Source organism: Schistocerca piceifrons, chromosome 9 (genome assembly GCF_021461385.2).
Source record: "Schistocerca piceifrons isolate TAMUIC-IGC-003096 chromosome 9, iqSchPice1.1, whole genome shotgun sequence".
Classification (NCBI taxonomy): domain Eukaryota; kingdom Metazoa; phylum Arthropoda; class Insecta; order Orthoptera; family Acrididae; genus Schistocerca; species Schistocerca piceifrons.
Window position 1 is genome coordinate 86,846,214 of NC_060146.1, and position 17,932 is coordinate 86,864,145.

At 38.4% G+C, this 17,932-nt stretch overlaps 1 protein-coding gene across 2 annotated transcripts in view; it reads right to left on the reverse strand.

The window, feature by feature from the left end:
* Positions 1–237: 237 nt before the first annotated feature.
* The window catches only part of LOC124716937 (breast cancer metastasis-suppressor 1-like protein-A), an 80,008-nt gene continuing 62,313 nt past the window's right edge, over positions 238–17,932 (reverse strand). Inside the window, exon 6 of one of the 2 annotated variants that reach the window (XM_047243518.1) lies at positions 238–549. In XM_047243518.1, coding sequence (XP_047099474.1) covers positions 512–549 — 38 coding nt within the window. In that variant the 3' untranslated portion in view covers positions 238–511. Of the gene's footprint in view, positions 550–1,451; positions 9,945–17,932 lie in introns of those variants that run through there. The other variant, XM_047243519.1, reaches the window with a different exon arrangement.

Consider the following 17,932-nt stretch of genomic DNA (forward strand, 5'->3'; position numbering starts at 1 on the left):
AATGTTTTGAGCAAAAGGTCATGTAACACATGTCCATTACCAACTGGAGTTTCAGTTCCTTCTTCAAAGTTATATCCAAATTTAATACTAGCTTTTGCTAGTATGGTAACTTATTATTCTGCACTAATCATTGAAAGTCACGTTTCTGATACTTATAAGCACATCTGGCATCAAGACACAGATAAATTACAATGATTTATGCATCTTGAGGAAAGGTGAAGAGTAGTACACAATAACTGTGTGTCCAATTTTTTTTTTATAGTGCACTTGTCCTTTCACAGCCACATAATCCTTTCCTTTGCGTATCACACACACACACACACACGCACACACACCAGGCCACTAATAAATCTGTTTGTTCTCTGCTAGATACGTACATGATGAAGAATTTCGCACACTGACAATTCAGAGTGTCAGTTGTTCACTTTAAACTCGTGAAACACTGAACCTGCTGACCAGGTCTTGAATATTTTGTGGTTGTATCACCCTTTGCGAGTTTTTTCACTTTCATTCATATTCGCTGCCTTTTTGAGTTTGGATTTGTCAGAACTGAAAAAGAGAAAAGAATATAGGACATGAGAACCCATAATGTATTACTTGTTGCAAAATAATTTAACTGCTTTCCCCTGTATTAGACCCAGTACCAACACAAGTATAAGACCTAGGAAAGATGTGTACCTATTGTGAGAGTTAATTTCGGAAAGAGCAGTTGAGCTTATTGGCTTCACAATTTTCACACGGAGACAACAGTTTGTTACAGTTTATACACAGCTATTTTCAACATTTCCTAGGTGACTTAAATGAAAAAAAGCTATTGTTTACTTTGAGCTTATAACAAAGGGTTCATTTTCAATGTGTTCCTTCTAACAAATGTAGTTCCTCAGTGGAGACTTGAATGATTTACAGTAAGTAGTTTCAATGCTGTGCTGTTGCAGGAAACTGACTTAATCTTAGAAGCTAATATGGATAGACAAATTCTGAAATGCATCAGGAATTTAAAGTGGACATTATAATAAACCTGTTATAGAAACTACATTTTGCATGTGCTCTGCAAAAGTTCAACTGGCTCTGCTTGATTATACTCTGTAATATTTGGAGCACTCTTCCCATGCATGTGTTAAAGTCACAAAAGCACACCATAAGAGTTTGATTTTGTTGAAACACACTATAAAACTCAGTCAAACATTAACACACACACACACACACACACACACACACACACACACACACACACACACAAAAGAGGAGTTATCACTATTTTATGGTACAGCTGATAAGAACATACAAAACAAGGGCAAGGTGAAAATTTCTTGGAGTGGCAATGACAGATGATTTTGAAAGTAAGAAATAAACTGCCTTTTTGACCACCACCTCCACCACCATAATGTGTCCTGTCTGCTGGCAGGTTCCTTACACCATTGCTGTCTCCATATGATCCTGTTCCAGCCCAACTGTCCTTCCGTTGTAACTTCGGTAGTTGCTGTTAGAAATCCTTTTTCTCACAGTGTGTCTCTCACCCAGTCTGCATTCCTTTTCTTAATCAGGTTCAGGAGAAATCTTTTCTTCATTAACATTTTCAGTACTTCATTGTTCCTTATTTTATTTTCCCCATTCTCGTACAAGCCACACTTCAAATCTTCAGTTTTGTCACTTTTTGATGTAGCTCCCTTTTGGCTCAGTGAACTTTGTTCCACATTTTCTGTGCCGGTAGCTTTCATTCCTGAAGTGTTATTCAGGAATATCTTCCAAATACTCATATAAGAGTACTAAAATCTGAATTGCACCTCCAGCCTCTCATTTATAGGCTACCAGTGTCAGCAGAGAATTTGTTTTTATGATCAGCAAGAAAAAAATCTGCATCTCGGTGCAAGGCACAGATGTAATGGAGGCAACAGACAGCTTCACATACCTGCCATAATCAGTAAACTGTTGTCAGACACTGAGATCACGACTGTGAAAGCAACAGCTACATCCTGGTAAGAAAAAGGGTTTGGGATAGCAGTTTGCTTACAGAAAGTACCAAGGAGTAAACTATGACAGTGGCATTGAAACTGAGACATCTTTGTGATGAAACAGTGCAGGTCAAACAGTTTTCATCTCTACTGTCACAGAGGATTCTTGATAAATCACAGAAAGTCCCAAACGCATGTTCTGCAGTGACCAGGTACACTTTATGTGTAGAGCTTACCGAGTTAGCAACAACTTTGTTAGCTAGGGTGTGTAAGACAAATGGCTCTCCTACTCTGCTGTACGGAAAACTTTCTGACTGTATATGGATGTCCTAATCTGTTCTTCAGAGATTTATGTAAAATAGATTTGAAGGAAACCAGTGTTGTCTGTAGTCTGTGGTGATGTTTTGCTAATGAAGGAGGTGCAAGCCAGCTGGCTGTGTAAAACTGAATCAGGTATGGAAGGTAAAGAACTAACTCACTGCAAAATAAGCTAGGAGTAAAAGAGAGCAATTTCAGCTGAATCTATTTTACACTCTCAGAAATGTACCTTATAAATCGAGGGGTGTCCACTTGAGGTCAGACAATCCCTCTCATCTTTATTGATATGAGAATATGTGGAAGTCAGAGGATGCCAAATTTAGTGAATAGTTTTGTTCTTTCAACAATTCATAGTTAATATATGTTAATTTTATTGATCCCAAAAGAGAAGCATTTTTCTACAGAAAAAATTTAATTTTTGCTTTTGCAATGAAGGCTTTTCCTCAGTTTTTTATATTGTTGGTTGAGAAGACTTGAATTAATATTCACCAGTTATTGTCTTTCCCTTTTTGGAAAGAAAATTCCCTTTTGCCTTCCTAAATGTTATAGTTGTCACTTTAATGTCAGATGAAATTGATTTTGCCTTTCTTGGTGCAGTTTACTAAATGCTTTCATTGTCTCTCAATTTCTGGCATGAAATGACAGAGCAGCACACAAAAATCAGTTTGATTATTTTTAAAAACATACACCTGGTAGAAAGCTTTCATTCTTTGGGTAACATGTACTGCACTCTTTCTGCTAAACTACCTTATGGTGTCATTTATTTCAGATGCCTTTAATTGCTGTCTGATACCATACTATGCACTTGCTTGATGATCTGGCTGTACTTGCTGTTTTGTGTTGTCCTTAAGTGGATTGTCTTTGAGAAGCACGGCACAACTGAATTCCAGCAACCTATTTAACTAAATGTTGAAAATGTAGGAGCAGACTCCTTAAAATTCTTCATATAAAATATTACTACTGTACAGTGTCCAAATTTAGCCATTTGAATGGAAACACAGTATCTTCTTGCTTTTAAAAAGTTGTCTGAACAAAATTATTTTGAAGGTAAGGAAGACACTTGAAATTATATTATTGCACAACTCATATCAATGTAATAAAAAGAAAATTTTATTGATACTAGCCAAAGGTAGAGAACTTTTCACCTAGCCCATGTACAAGTAACTAATGTTTCAAATTTTAGAAGCACCGTATCAGCCTGCTGTTGCACAAGTTACTTTAGGTGTCCGATAATAAATGACACTAATTTAGTCTTATCTGCTACAGTACAAATTAGAATAAACAAATTATTTGTTGCAAAACAAGTTATAAACTTAAAGTCTGCATATTTTATGAGCCATACCACAAACAGGTATATAGAAAATTACCTATTTGCTTAGACTCTAAAGGACAACAATTATAAGCTGCATGGCTTTTGTAATGATTTATTAGTAACTGTACAGAATAGAAAATAACAAGTTGTGTACCACCTGTGCGTGTTGTCTGTAAGTAAAAAGTAACATGCTTGTTGCCATCACAAGAAAACTGGACTGCCCCATTTTTCATACTCAATGACAAATTATCAAAACTGAGCAGTCAAACTGTGACAATGATTCAATCATGGAAAATACTGCTGCCGAGTTATCTCGCTGTTGTCTGTACCAGTTTGGCAGATCTGACCATCCAGGCACTAATGACCTACAGAAAACACGCACTCAAAGTGAAAAACCCACTGGCAGCATTAAAAAGTGCACTGTCCAATTTAACAATCTCTGCCTAACATGACAGTTTGTCTGCCTAACACGGCGGTAACATCACCACATCATTAAAAAAAATTATAAGGACTTACTTGTTTAGCATTCCAAAAATAAAATAAAGTTCCTTATGATATGTCACTGAAACTATTTTACAAATAAACAAAATCACAAGGACAGCACACCTGAATTAATTTGTAGTTATTTATCTAAAAAAATCCTTTTCCAGCTGAGATATCTACAGGATGCACAAACATGTAAGTGCATGCCTCATCTTAAGTCAGTGGCTTTCAGATTCATAAATTCATGACAGATGCTTCATCTTGATTGACACGAGCCTTATCATCCACACCTGCCACAATTTAATGCATGGGAATATTCTAAAGGCACTCAAACAGCAAATGGATTTTTGTTATTAAAACGCTATATACACAGAAATGAACATAGAATACTGAGTAGTCATCACAACAAACAGGCAACCTGGGTCAAACAATCACAATGGCTCATTAATTTTTGTCACATGAATACCATATCAGACTGTCTAATGTGATTTACGTTCACCCTTATCTTCAGAACTAAAGAGTACATGTAAACACACACACACACACACACACACACACACACACACACACACACACACACACATTTTGTCCTGGCCAGGACAATGTAGCCATTCAGGTGTATGCGTACTCTGTAGCTTTGAAGAAGCATTTGTCTGAAAGCTAGCGACAACATTCTCAGTCTTGTTAATGAAGCTACTAATGGCTTAGTGCCTCAACTATTCAGCGAGTTGCTCCTTGTACTTTTCCAGTACATGTATACCACTGAGAACCCTGCATTACCATACTTCCCTCAACTCGGAATGATGTGGACATACCACATAGGCCACATCTACCTCATGGCTTTGACAATGTAAGTTCTCAAAATATGGGTCTGAACAGTGCATAGAGACATAAGTGCTGCAGGACAGTCATAAAAGTGGTCATTTCAGTTTTAGTTATCTGCACTGGAGGATAATATGCGGCCCTGGTGTTGATATGCTAGATTGTCTCTGGTCTTTTGGGAAATAGTTGCAACTGCTATTTCTAGTGTGCAGATGAAGTCACCCCATACAAATACGACTCGTAACATGCTTTGTGTAACACCCAGTCTCAATGGAAAATATCAGTGTCTTTCTTGTTGCAAACAAAATGTTTTTTGAAAAGGAATGCGATGTGTGCATTTGATTTAGGTGTCCTAAATTAGCATAGGACAATGTTTGGTTTAACAATATGTGTTAACTGAGGCAGCATTACCATAACTCCAGCAGTGAGTGGCTAGTGTTGCTACATGACAGTCAGAGAGAGACAGCACAGTGTGGGCAGGCACTTGAGACAACAAGGGACATATAGCGCAAGAAAAGACTTTGCGAACAGATGTTAGCCAATATTTCAGTGTCTGTCTGTTGTTCTCGACCACATCATAGACATTGAGTGTAAGGTATGTAGGCACATTGCTAACAGCGCACCCCATGCATCATCATTTGCAGAATATTTTCTTGGAACCACCAGATGTTTCAGCTTTCATATGCCCACTTGTCCTGTCTTGTGCACCTGATCTGTCAACTACTGGCATGTAGCAGCACTACACATGTGTGGCTGAAGTACCACTTACCCTTGATCTTTTGCTGCCCCTTTTAATACATATTATTATACTAAATATCACACCATATTAACGTGGGACAATTCCCTTGAATTGGCACATAAAATTTCAATTTAAAAAAAGAAGAAAACTGGTTTTTAGATTGATGATTTAAGTGCCTCAACTGTTAGGCAAGTTGTTACCTTTACTCTTTAAATTATTTATATTCTACCAAAGATGTTGCATAGAAATAAAAAACAACTGCAATGAGAAATAAACAAACGTTTTCCATTGACAATGGATGTCTCATGAGACATGATGAGCAGTATGCGTTTGGACAGACTCCATCTACCCACTGCAACAATCAAATTGCAAACATCTGCCAAAATACTAGAGAAAATGTGTCAATGACTCTTAGGAAGGTGATCAGTTTTATTATTCTGTAATGATCATGATTTGTTTTTTCTGTGGAGAAAAAGTTCCTACTATAAACTAGTGCTGTCGGCAGTCAGGCCAGGTAGGCTCCTGGGATGTCAAAGTCTGTTCAGAAGAATTCTGAAAAGACTGAAATTGTGTCGGAGATGAGAACAAGAGGGTTTATGTAACTTGCAAGTAATTTCAGTCCTGATCTCGCTAACTATTTTGGAGTGTGTGTTCATTTATCAATGCTCAATGGACAAGTTATGATGTGACAATTGGTATGTGTGTAAACTATCACATTAGAAGATAGTAATACGTAGCCGAACAATGTAATGTATCTAGAGGAAGATTCAGTTGAGAAAAGGGTAACATTATGGCTGGCCAGTACTTATTTACAGAATGCAAAGTTCCACACACAAAAATAGAAAAAAAACTATCCTAACATCATAAACTATTAGTTTCATCCTAAAGGAGAAAAAATGAATAGGCTGGAGAAGGCTAGAAAGGAGAGGCCCACTAAATCTTTATTCTGAGTGACCTACCCCATAAGAGTGCACTTTATTCTTCAAAATTGTAGTTTCCATTTTATGCTCAATATTTTGATGACCGACCCTGCCATTTTCTTCAGGTGCTGTGGGTTTTGCGCTGTTAATGGATTTGCAGCCTGGACTCCAACTAGTTTGTTGGATACACAGCACAGCAAAACTTGCAGCATCTGAAGAAGATGGCTAGGTCAGTAATCGAAACATCACGCATAAAATGGAAATGACAACTCGACAAAACACCTTGATACATGGCCCTCCCTTCCTTTATACCTTTCCCCAATGTATATCTCTTTCCACCATGAGGTAGCAACTAACAATTCTGAAAGATAAGATAATTTTTTCTACTTGTATATTTGTTTATCTGTAGTGATTGGAATTTCACATCCCAAAGGTTAATATCAGACAGCTATTCTGTATCCTTGTACAAGTATGTAACGTGTGCATTACAAGGCACGCTGGCAAATGCAAATAAAAGTATGTGCACAGGCAACGACCATTTACATGTCGTCAGGATGATTAATGAAAAACATTCAGAAAATGATGGTTATTCACAAAGGGATCAAATGAACTGGCCCCCTTCAATTTTCTTCATTATTGTAAGATTTGAAGCTCAATCCCAGGACATCAATTTCCTAAAGCAATACAGTGCAATTATCAAAAACACTTGAAATTATTGACTTTGAAGTTTTCTGAGTACCATTAAGCACAAAACATTTCAACTTGTGTTATTAAATCGCTTGTAGTGTGCTAATCTTGTAATCACAGGGTTGCTGGTTTGATTCCCACTAGATGCAGAATTTATTTGATTTCAGTGTTTATAAATAAGTACTACTGTTAATCAAGTAAATTGTTATGAATTGAAATTTGATACAAAAATGGGAAACATTTAGAAATCATACAACTATTTTATTTGTAAGTAGAGATTATGAAAATACAAATATATGGGGTGAGACAGCTAAATAACTGGACTGTCGCTGCTACCAGCAAACAACAAGCAAACTGTAGGAGATCTGAACGTCGTTTTTGTTGGTTCATGCTTTTCCCACCATGAGCTCCACAGTCACTCAGTCTCACTGTAGCAATTGTCCGTTGACATGCCTGTGGCTAGTGTCTCAGAAAAAGCAAAGTGTTCAGATGGGGCAGTAAGTTAACAAGTTCTCAGTGAAACTGGGGAAGGAGATCTGTCATGCTAAAGAAAGTATATTGAAGTGAATTTTATCACAAACACATTTTGAGTGGTTCAAAAGATTTAAGGAGCTAAGTGAAATGACCCGATATGATCCATTCCAGGATGACCTTCAATATCAAAAGTGCACAACAACATAAAAACTGTGACACGGTTGAGAAAATCATAATCTGAGTGTCCGAGCTCTTATTGAAATCAAAGGAATTAACAGAGAACGTGTAAGTCTTTTTTTTAATTGAGAATGAAAATTTGTCCTACAGTCCTGAAACAGTGCCAGTCCATGCATTGGAAGGGCCCAGTTTCACTGTGTCAAAATAAGGGAAGACGAGCAAATCAAACTTCAAAGTCATGATGTGATTCCCTCCCCCACCCCCTCCCCCACTGGATCCCCGAATGCCAGACAGTCAATCAATACACTGAGGTTCTGACCACCATACATGAACGGAAAGAGTGAGGAGACGAGGATCCAATTTGTGAAACAGCGAGTCCTGGGTGTTTCAAGATGTCAATGCGCCAGCCCATTCTGCCTTTGTCTGTGACAGCATTCTTTGTGACCACCCACTGCATTTGCTCAACCTGGCCCTCTGTGACATTTTTTGATTTCCGAAGGTCAAATGCGTGCTTACGGCGACAAGTGTAGAAGCAGTGAAAGAAAAAGCGATGGAAGTTTTCAACACACTGACACAAGCGGACTTGCAGCACAGCTTTGAACAATGGAAAATTTGTATGGTGCATTCTAGCAATCCACTAGGAAAGTACATTGATGGCGATAAACTTCATAATGTAATTGGTGATCAATAAATTGTTTCGTATCATCAGTCCAGTTATTAAAAAAATATATTACTAAAAATATTAAACTTATTATGAACACTCATTTTTTCAAGCAATTAGTATGTAAAAATTAAAATTTATTTTGATAAAAAGTAAGATTGTCTTGATATTTGTTGATTAACATTTGGAATCTCCAAATTTTCAAACAAAGTTTTTTTGAGTATTTTTGATAATGGCATCACACTGTTTTACGAAATTGATGTCTGTGCACTGACCTTCAAGTTCTATGGGTACGAAAAAAATCAAAGAGTGCTCATCTGTAAGGCCCATTGTCAGTTATATATGAAGAAGAAAAACTTGCAGGTCTGAGTTTCATACTTCCCAATTTTTAATAATTACTCATTGTTTGAGAAGTAACAATTTTATAGTGTGATTGTTTCAATCTCCTCTATGTCCAATACGCTCAAAATAAGGCAAACTCTGATCCGAACAGTGACCTGGCCCTAGGGCAGTGGAATGCCTGCTGTTTTCAGTAATGTGGCAGTATTACTATACAAGGATGACACATAACTTCCCACATTACTAGGGTGGACACAGAGAAAGAGAAGATCAGTTGGTCAAGACGAAGAGAAAGAAAAAGGAATACTGAGTTATGGGGACAGCTGGAAGGAAAACAGGGTCTGTTGTGATTTTTAAAGAGCTGTATCCAATTCTATTTTGGTGTGTAAGGAAATCTTAATGTGAGGAATTATAATATTGTTTCAATATACTATTTGTGTCGTAAATTACAACAAGAAGTATAATGTTTTATTTAATATTCCTCGTCAAGAGTGGGGGGGAGTGTGAATATTCCAATGAAGGGGCAATACAATTGTTATTCTTTTCATTAACTGCATTCTTCATACTATCGCATTAGTCTCTGTTTTGACAAAATTCTAGCAACAGCCACTGTGATTGTGTTTCCGGCAGGCCTGCATTCTTAACAGCCTCATTGGGAGAATAGTACTTTTATCCCAGCACTGGATTTCATTTCCAGCAAGTCACAAGTAACAAATGTAAAAGTCCAGAAACTGTCATACTGTTCTGCACACAGGCACTGGGAGGACGAGTGACAGAACAGCGAAGAAGACTGAGCAGAGCACAGAATGCAAAGCTGCACCGGAACACTGTCATTTTGAGAAACTGCAACCACACTGTACTCTCGCATTTCTCCGAGGACACTTCCTCAGTGTATGAGCAGCCAGCACGAGCACAGTGTCAGTAAAGCCTCCAGTAACTTGCAAGAGGCCAGAAACGAGCAAAGCACTCGGTCGGCGCAGACCGCCGAGAACATAGGTGCAGCTGGCAGCGTAAGGCACACCCACACACAGTGACATGCGTCACTTTTGTCAGATGTATACTGCAACAGAACCACGGTCCATCTTAGCTCAAAATATTGGTAAGTTCATATATGCAGCTGTAATGGAGGAACAAAATATTAAGGAGCTTAAGCTTGACATATAACTCACCACTGATGGAGGCCAAACAAATTTTATGACAAAAACGTGGAGCCGACGGTTGTTACATTTTACTTGTGTGTACAGTAGTGAGCCAAAACATTATACCACAGCTACCACAAGAATGAATACAATCTGGTGATGTTACAAGCAGGCAATGCAGTAAGGAAAGTACGTAAGCAGGGCAGAGCTAGCTAGGGTACGGATCACAAGTGGGGAAGTCATCTGAGGTAAGCAACTTTGACAGAGGACACACCATTACGGCCCAAAATCTGGGAATGAGTACCGGAGATACCCTAAGCTGTTCGTGTACTACTGACACGAACACGGAAAGTCACTGAAGAATGCTGAAACCTGACGTAGGCAGAAGGTGTCGGCTGTCCGCGCCTCATCACAGACCGTGGCGGTCGGAGGCCACACCAGCTCTGTAAAGCGTGAGAAGTGGCAATCTACGGATGCTGGTGCATGCTGAAGTGTTTCAGAGCATATATTATTGAATGTGGGACTCCACAACCAGTTAATGCCTACATGTTCCCATATTGAGACAATAAGATAATTTACAATTGCAGTGAGCATAGGATCATCCAGATCGGAATCTGGATCAATGGGGCTGTGTCGCCTGGTTTCTCGTTTCATCAGGTCGATGGTCGTTTTCAGATACATTGTCATCCCGCTCAGGTGCACTGCTGCTCGAGTCTCATACAGTGTCACGGGCACAGGCCAGTGGGGGCAGTATCGTGCTATGTGAGATATTCACCTGTGCTTCCGTGGGACCTCGGCAGCAACTGAAGACACTGTGACAGCTGTGTACTGTGCTGAGATGACTGCACACCAACTGCTTCCCTTCATGTTTGATGTCTTCTCCAATGGCGATGACAGCTTAACACGACAGGATAACGTCTGTGTCACGAGGCTAGTGGTTAGAGGAGCATGATTGTGAACTCACATTGATGTTTCAGCCACCAAATGTGACTGATCTGAACTTGACAGAACACGACTGATCGAACACCAGCTCCTCACCCACAAACCACCAGCCAGTAATTTATGGTAACTGCTTGACCTTTGTGTAGGCATCTGGTGCCATATGCCTCCAGAAACCCAATGACGATGACATGACAAATCCGTGCTGTGCAGAATCACTGTTGTATTGTATTCCTAAAGCGGACCGATACACTATTAGGCAGGTGGTCATAAAGTTTTGGCTCATCGGCATATTTTTATAGCCATTCATTTGATCATTCATTGTTCCACAGATCCCATCCAGGAGGAGAATCTTCAGGGTAGCAGGCGAGTCAAAGTATACATTAACAAAATAAATTTCCTTTATTTTACATCTGTGGTCACAAACTTTTTGTCATCAGACTACCGGTTTAGGTCTATAATGACTATCTTCAGATCTGTTCTATAAAAACATATCCTAATGTACTACACCCATAGTGGCATTGTCAAAAGTTAAACACACAATTAGCACCAGCATTGTCAAATATATATAAATAACAGCATATGCAATGCTCATCTTGCGAGCAGCACTACTGTTCGAAACAAACTGTTTTATTCGCAACCGTGTTGCAGCTTGTGATATTAACAAAAGGCAAATAACTAACAGAAACTTAATCTATACAGTGCGTGAACAATAAACTATTACTGTACTGATAAAAAGTTCATGGGTTTCCAACCGGGTGATGTGTTAAGATTCTGTGACATTTCCGGGCCCACAGATAATGTCACATGAATCTGAGATGGGCAATGTTCTGTATCATGAGTTTTTGATTTACTTCGGCATGATATTACAGTAATAGTCCTATTCAAATGGTTGATGAGTGAAGAACGTTGTTCTCGTTTGAGTTTGCAATTATATATGTACATGACATACATACATACACTGTATTCAACCAGACTAAGAAACTGCTGACACACAACGCGAGTCACACGAGTAAGCACTAGAAAACAGCACATAACTAAAATCAGTCGAGACTCTGAAAATATATTATGGTGATCAAATACAGTTAAGGTGGAAAATGGAATTAAAGTTTAAGAGAAATCAGCAGTGACAGATCGTAGCCTAAATGAAGAGCGTATGCTTGGTTTTGAAAATGCAACGTTGCTGCCCTGAGCAAGTGGGTATTGGGAAAGTGTTGTACAGATCCATGAGAGTCTTATCAAGAGGGATGAAGGTCATCAACTAATCTCACATTAACAGCTATATGTTGAGAGTGTGCCCAGCTGTGGACAGCACTGAGGGAATGCCTACCCTTGCATATGAATACTGGGATACCTGTAATATCTAAGACACTTTGCCAGAAGACAATAAGTTGAGGGCTTTTCATAGGTAGTATATGACAGGAATGCCTACATTCATGCACATGACTATTCTGGTTAATACAATGTGTGCCTACGCCAGCTACATGTATGCTAAGAAATAGAAGGAATGCTGCTATCTTTGAGAAAATTTGCTGGCGCCACATTACATAAAGTTGCTGTCAATCTTCCTATCACTGCTACTTGCTATGTAGCTAACATGGATTTTCAATTATTTACTTATCATAACATAGATTTGTACATACTATCAGCTCAAGTTTCCCACTCTTGTGCCTTTCAGAGAGGTCACCATAGCTGTCTAAAAATTAAAAACCCAAACTATTGCAACAAACAACTGTCTTACACAAAAACCCTTGATAAGATGTAATTTGTATTATGAACATAGTCAATTAAAGATTGCAGACAGCTGCAGAAGCTTCATATGCTATCTACACAATGAAGTCATTTGGGGCAATATATACATCCCAATAAAACATATGCAAACAACACAAACTTAATTTTGATTTTCAAACAATGGTAGTCAGATACCTTGCCACCTAAACAGCAATGACCGTATTGGGAATGACATGGTGTAAGCAAACAACATATATTTACAACAAACATATAATAAATAAATGGAAATCTGAACAAGTTTACACTTTTTCCAGCAATTGGCAATTTCCATCCACAATCTCCTACTCTATGGAAAAGTATATTTGAAAAATACAGGGCATTTATAAATGAATATCGGGGTTTTAACACTCTATAATATTTATTACATTAAACTTACAGTTATAAATGATATGTCAAATGAGAGGGCAACTCAAACAGTGTTACCAAAAACCTTATAAATGTTCAATGTGAGCACCATTTGTCACACGGCACACATCAAGTCTATAGCCGAGTTCTTCCCAAACGTTGATAAGTGTGTCTTCAGTGATTGCTTCAATCCGCCCTCTCTCTCCCCCTCTCCCCGCCCCCTCACACATGTATGCCCACCCCCCGTCCCAACACACACACACACACACACACACACACACACACACACACGTACATACAACCTCATAACACAAAAATACATCAGCAGGCATATTTTTTACAACCACTCTCAAAATTCTTGGAACATACAAGAAACAGAATTAACAAGGCAGTTTGATGATAATGATAACAATAGTAGGTGGGTGATTGCATTTCAAATCACACAGATCAAGAGTGAATGTGCCACATACCTCAAAGCTTACCGAGTTCTACATGATACCTCTCAAAAACTACAATATTTTGATTTCCTGATGATTTGTTTAAATGCTACAGACTTCTCTAAATGAGAGTATTTGTGAAATGTCATAATGAATGGAAAAATAGAAAAATTGTAATAAGGAAACCAAACGTGATAGAGATCTGAATTTTTTCCATAAATATATCTACATGGATACTCTGCAAATCACATTTAATTGCCTGGTGGAGGGTTCATCGAACTACCTTCACAATTCTCTATTATTTCAATCTCGTATAATGTGCGGAAAGAATGAATACTTATATCTTTCCGTACAAGCTCTGATTTCCCTTATTTTACCATGGTAATCATTGCTCCCTATGTAGGCTGGTGTCAACAAAATATTTTTGTATTCCGAGGAGAAAGTTGGTGATTGAAATTTTGTGAGAAGATTCCGTCACAACAAAAAACGCCTTTCTTTTAATGACGTCCAACCCAAATCTTGTATCATTTCTGTGGCACTCTCTCCCATATTTCGCGATAATACAAAACATGGTGCCCTTCTTTGAACTTGTTCGATGTACTCCGTCGACCCTATCTGGTAAGGATCCCACGTCGTGCAGCAGTATTCAAAAAGAGAATGGACAAGTGTAGTGTAAGCAGTCTCCTTAGTAGATCTGTTACATTTTCCAAGTGTCCTGCCAACAAAATGCAGTTTTTGGTTGTTTGTAATTGTAATACCTAGGTATTTAGTTGAATTTATGGCTTTTAGATTAGACTGATTTATCTGTAACCAAATTTTAACATATCCCTTTTAGCACTCATGTGGATGACCTCACACTTTTTGATATTTAGCGTCAACTGCCAATTTTCACACCATTCAGATATCTTTTATAAATCGTTTTGCAATTTGTTTTGATCTTCTGATGACTTTATTAGTCGATAAACGACAGCATCATCTGCAAACAACTTAAGACGGCTGCTCAGAATTTCACTAAAAGCTGCTTGTGTGGTACCGTGTCAAAAACCTTCTGGAAATCCAGAAATATGGAATCAATCTGAAATCCCTTGTTGATAGCACTCAACACTTCATGTGAATAAAGAGCTAGTTGTGTTTCACAGGAACGATGTTTTCTAAACCCATGCTGTGTATCAATAGACAGTTTTCTTCAAGGTAATTCATAATGTTTGTACACAATATATGTTCCAAAATCCTGTATATCGCCGTTAATGATACGGGCCTGTAATTTAGTGGATTACTCCTACTACCTTTCTTGAATATTGGTGTGACTTGTGCAACTTTCCAATCTTTGGGTACGAATCTTTCGTCGAGCGAATGGTTGTATATGATTGTTAAGTATGGAGCTAATGCATCAGCATACTCCGAAAGGAACCTAATTGGTATACAGTCTGGACAAGACGACTTGCTTTTATTAAGTGATTTAAGTTGCTTCACAACTCTGAGGATATTTATTTCTATGTTATTCATGTTGGCAGCTGTTCTCGATTCGAATTCTGGAATATTTACTTTGTCTCCTTTTGTGAAGGCACTTCCGAAGGCTGTGTTTAGTAACTCTGCTTTGGCAGCACTGTCTTCAATAGTATCTCCATTGCTATCAAGCACAGAAGGCACTGATTGTTTCTTGCCACTAACATACTTCACACACGATGAGAATCTCTTTGGATTTTCTGCGAGGTTTCGACACACAGTTTCGTTGTGGAAATTGTTATAGGCATCTTGCATTGAACTCTGCGCTAAGTTTCGAGCTTCTGTAAAGGATTGCCAATCTTGAGGATTTTGTGTCGGTTTAAATTTGACATGTTTGTTTCGTTGTTTCTGCAACAGTGCCTATAACAATTTGAGCATCAGTGCTTTCAATTAGCACTTGGAGCTCTGGTGCTTTCCCAACACAGCTATGACAATTTACAACTGTTATACCAATGGTTCCTTTATCTACATTCTTCCTATGTTTGGCCTGCACCCTTTGTGACTAAAGGCCTTGTGGTTTCCCGTGACCCTCTAACCTTAAAAACTGCCCAGTCCATGCCAGACAGCCCCTGCTACCCGTGAAGCCGCATCCTGCGTATAGTGGACACCTGACCTATTCAGCATAACCAAGACTATCAGACATAATTAATACACACACACTCCTGAGCCTTTATTCTTTCTTTCTTTTTTTTCCTTTTATTCCTTTTTTTTTTTTTTTAAAAAAAAAAAAAAGAAACCTCTGAAAATTTGTAACTTTTTGTGAATTTCAAAATTATGTTTTGAAAATACAAATACTCACAGGATGTTATCAGACTTGAGAAATGATAAAGTGGAAGAACTGTTAACTGTCAGCTATGACATTAATGTATCAAATTCTGAAACTGTCAAAATATTTATACATAAGATGAAAAAATCTGAATTTTTTTTGTTATTTAGAAATTATTTTCTACAAAATCCCCATCCTAAATGTTCTAAAAATTTCATGGTACATTAGCTGGTCATTGTACTTAGGAAATGTACAATCAGGGTGAGCAATACTAATCTGTACAAAATGCAAGAAATTTTTTAGGTACACCTAGCTCTACTCTCAAGGTCAAAAAATTACGGACACTTAAATATTAAAACTGATCGTTGATTTTAAGTAAATGTCATACAAAACTGGTGTTTCTGAATCCAAATAATTACTTTACAACATTATAAGTGATTGGGAAAACAATTCATAACAAAAATGAGATCTGGAATATTTATACCCATTTTTCTTTTTGTGATATTATTCACAAGTTATTACTGTCTTCTGTCATGATTTTACTTCTTGATGACTTTCCATGAATTAAAATTGCCTACAATGTATCAATCAACATTGCACTGACACACGGATATGGGTGATCCAACAAGAACAGTACTTGGGTAAAGGAACTGCATACAGATCTTTTGATGATGGACATTTGAAAGCATTAGCAGGACCATGAGGTGTCATAAAGGAGACTGTTATATCTTGCAGCTCCTGAGACACTTATTATCCATCCCACCTGCCACTGATTGTCATGCACACAAGAAATGAAGTGGCTCACTACAAAGTCTTCTAATGTATACTGTGATATCTGCATTTCACACACAGTAACAGGCTGCATTTCGTGGAGAATCGTTCTTGCAATGCATGTGCCACTTCGGGTTGCAACCCAGTAGTGACTTTATTGAATTCCTACCACAGGCTTCCTAGCAGACCACTTTCTTATCTTTTTTAAACAGAATTTCCTTAATTAAGAGATCAATGTTTGTTACTAATGTTGATATGGTGTGTAAAAATCCAGTAGCATCTCTTATAGCACAACAGCTTCACACTGGAGATTAAATCTTGTTGCAAGATGCTTACAGAGACCCCCTGACCAATCACATGCACTTTGCCCATGACCTGTTGCTAAAAATATCAATTTTTTGTTTTAATTCCTGTACTACAATGTTGACCAAGGTCATAAAGCTGAAAGCGGTTTTTGAAATGAAATGTTACACCTTCAGCAACATATACACATTTAGGAAATGCATGGCCTCCACATGCTATGCCACCAATTATCATGCTGACAGCATAGCATGCATGTGCACTGCCATGAATAAGATCATCACTGACAATAGCAGAATAGTGTGATGTTCCAAGAAAGTGAGAAACACATGTGAATATTGATACCTGTGATATTTGCCAGTGGTAACTTTGAATTTTGTTTTGCAAAGCAACAGACGAGTCCTCAACAAAGTCGATATGAAGAGCTAATGTATCTGTGTTTTGGGGTGTGGTTGATTTTACTTCTGTTATGGGCTGTCTCTTGACCTCCAGATATGATTCCTCTCGTCACCCAATGCCTAACCTCTGTAATAAACTTCTCTGACTCTACTGTCTTCTTCACTAAGTCTCCCCCCCCCCCCCCCCCCAATAATGCACAGGTTACGTCATTGCCATATGCTGAAGGTGTAATGCCTCAACAAACATCACTTCAGCACTGGGACACATTGCACACTCGCAACCAACATTTATCTTGCGGCTCTTGACATATATCTACATCTACATTTATACTCCGCAAGCCACCCAACGGCGTGTGGCGGAGGGCACTTTACGTGCCACTGTCATTACCTCCCTTTTATGTTCCAGTCGCGTATGGTTCGCGGGAAGAACGACTGTCTGAAAGCCTCCGTGCGCGCTCTAATCTCTCTAATTTTACATTCGTGATCTCCTCGGGAGGTATAAGTAGGGGGGAAGCAATATATTCGATACCTCATTCACAAACGCACCCTCTCGAAACCTGGCGAGCAAGCTACACCGCGATGCAGAGCGCCTCTCTTGCAGAGTCTGCCACTTGAGTTTGTTAAACATCTCCGTAATGCTATCACGGTTACCAAAT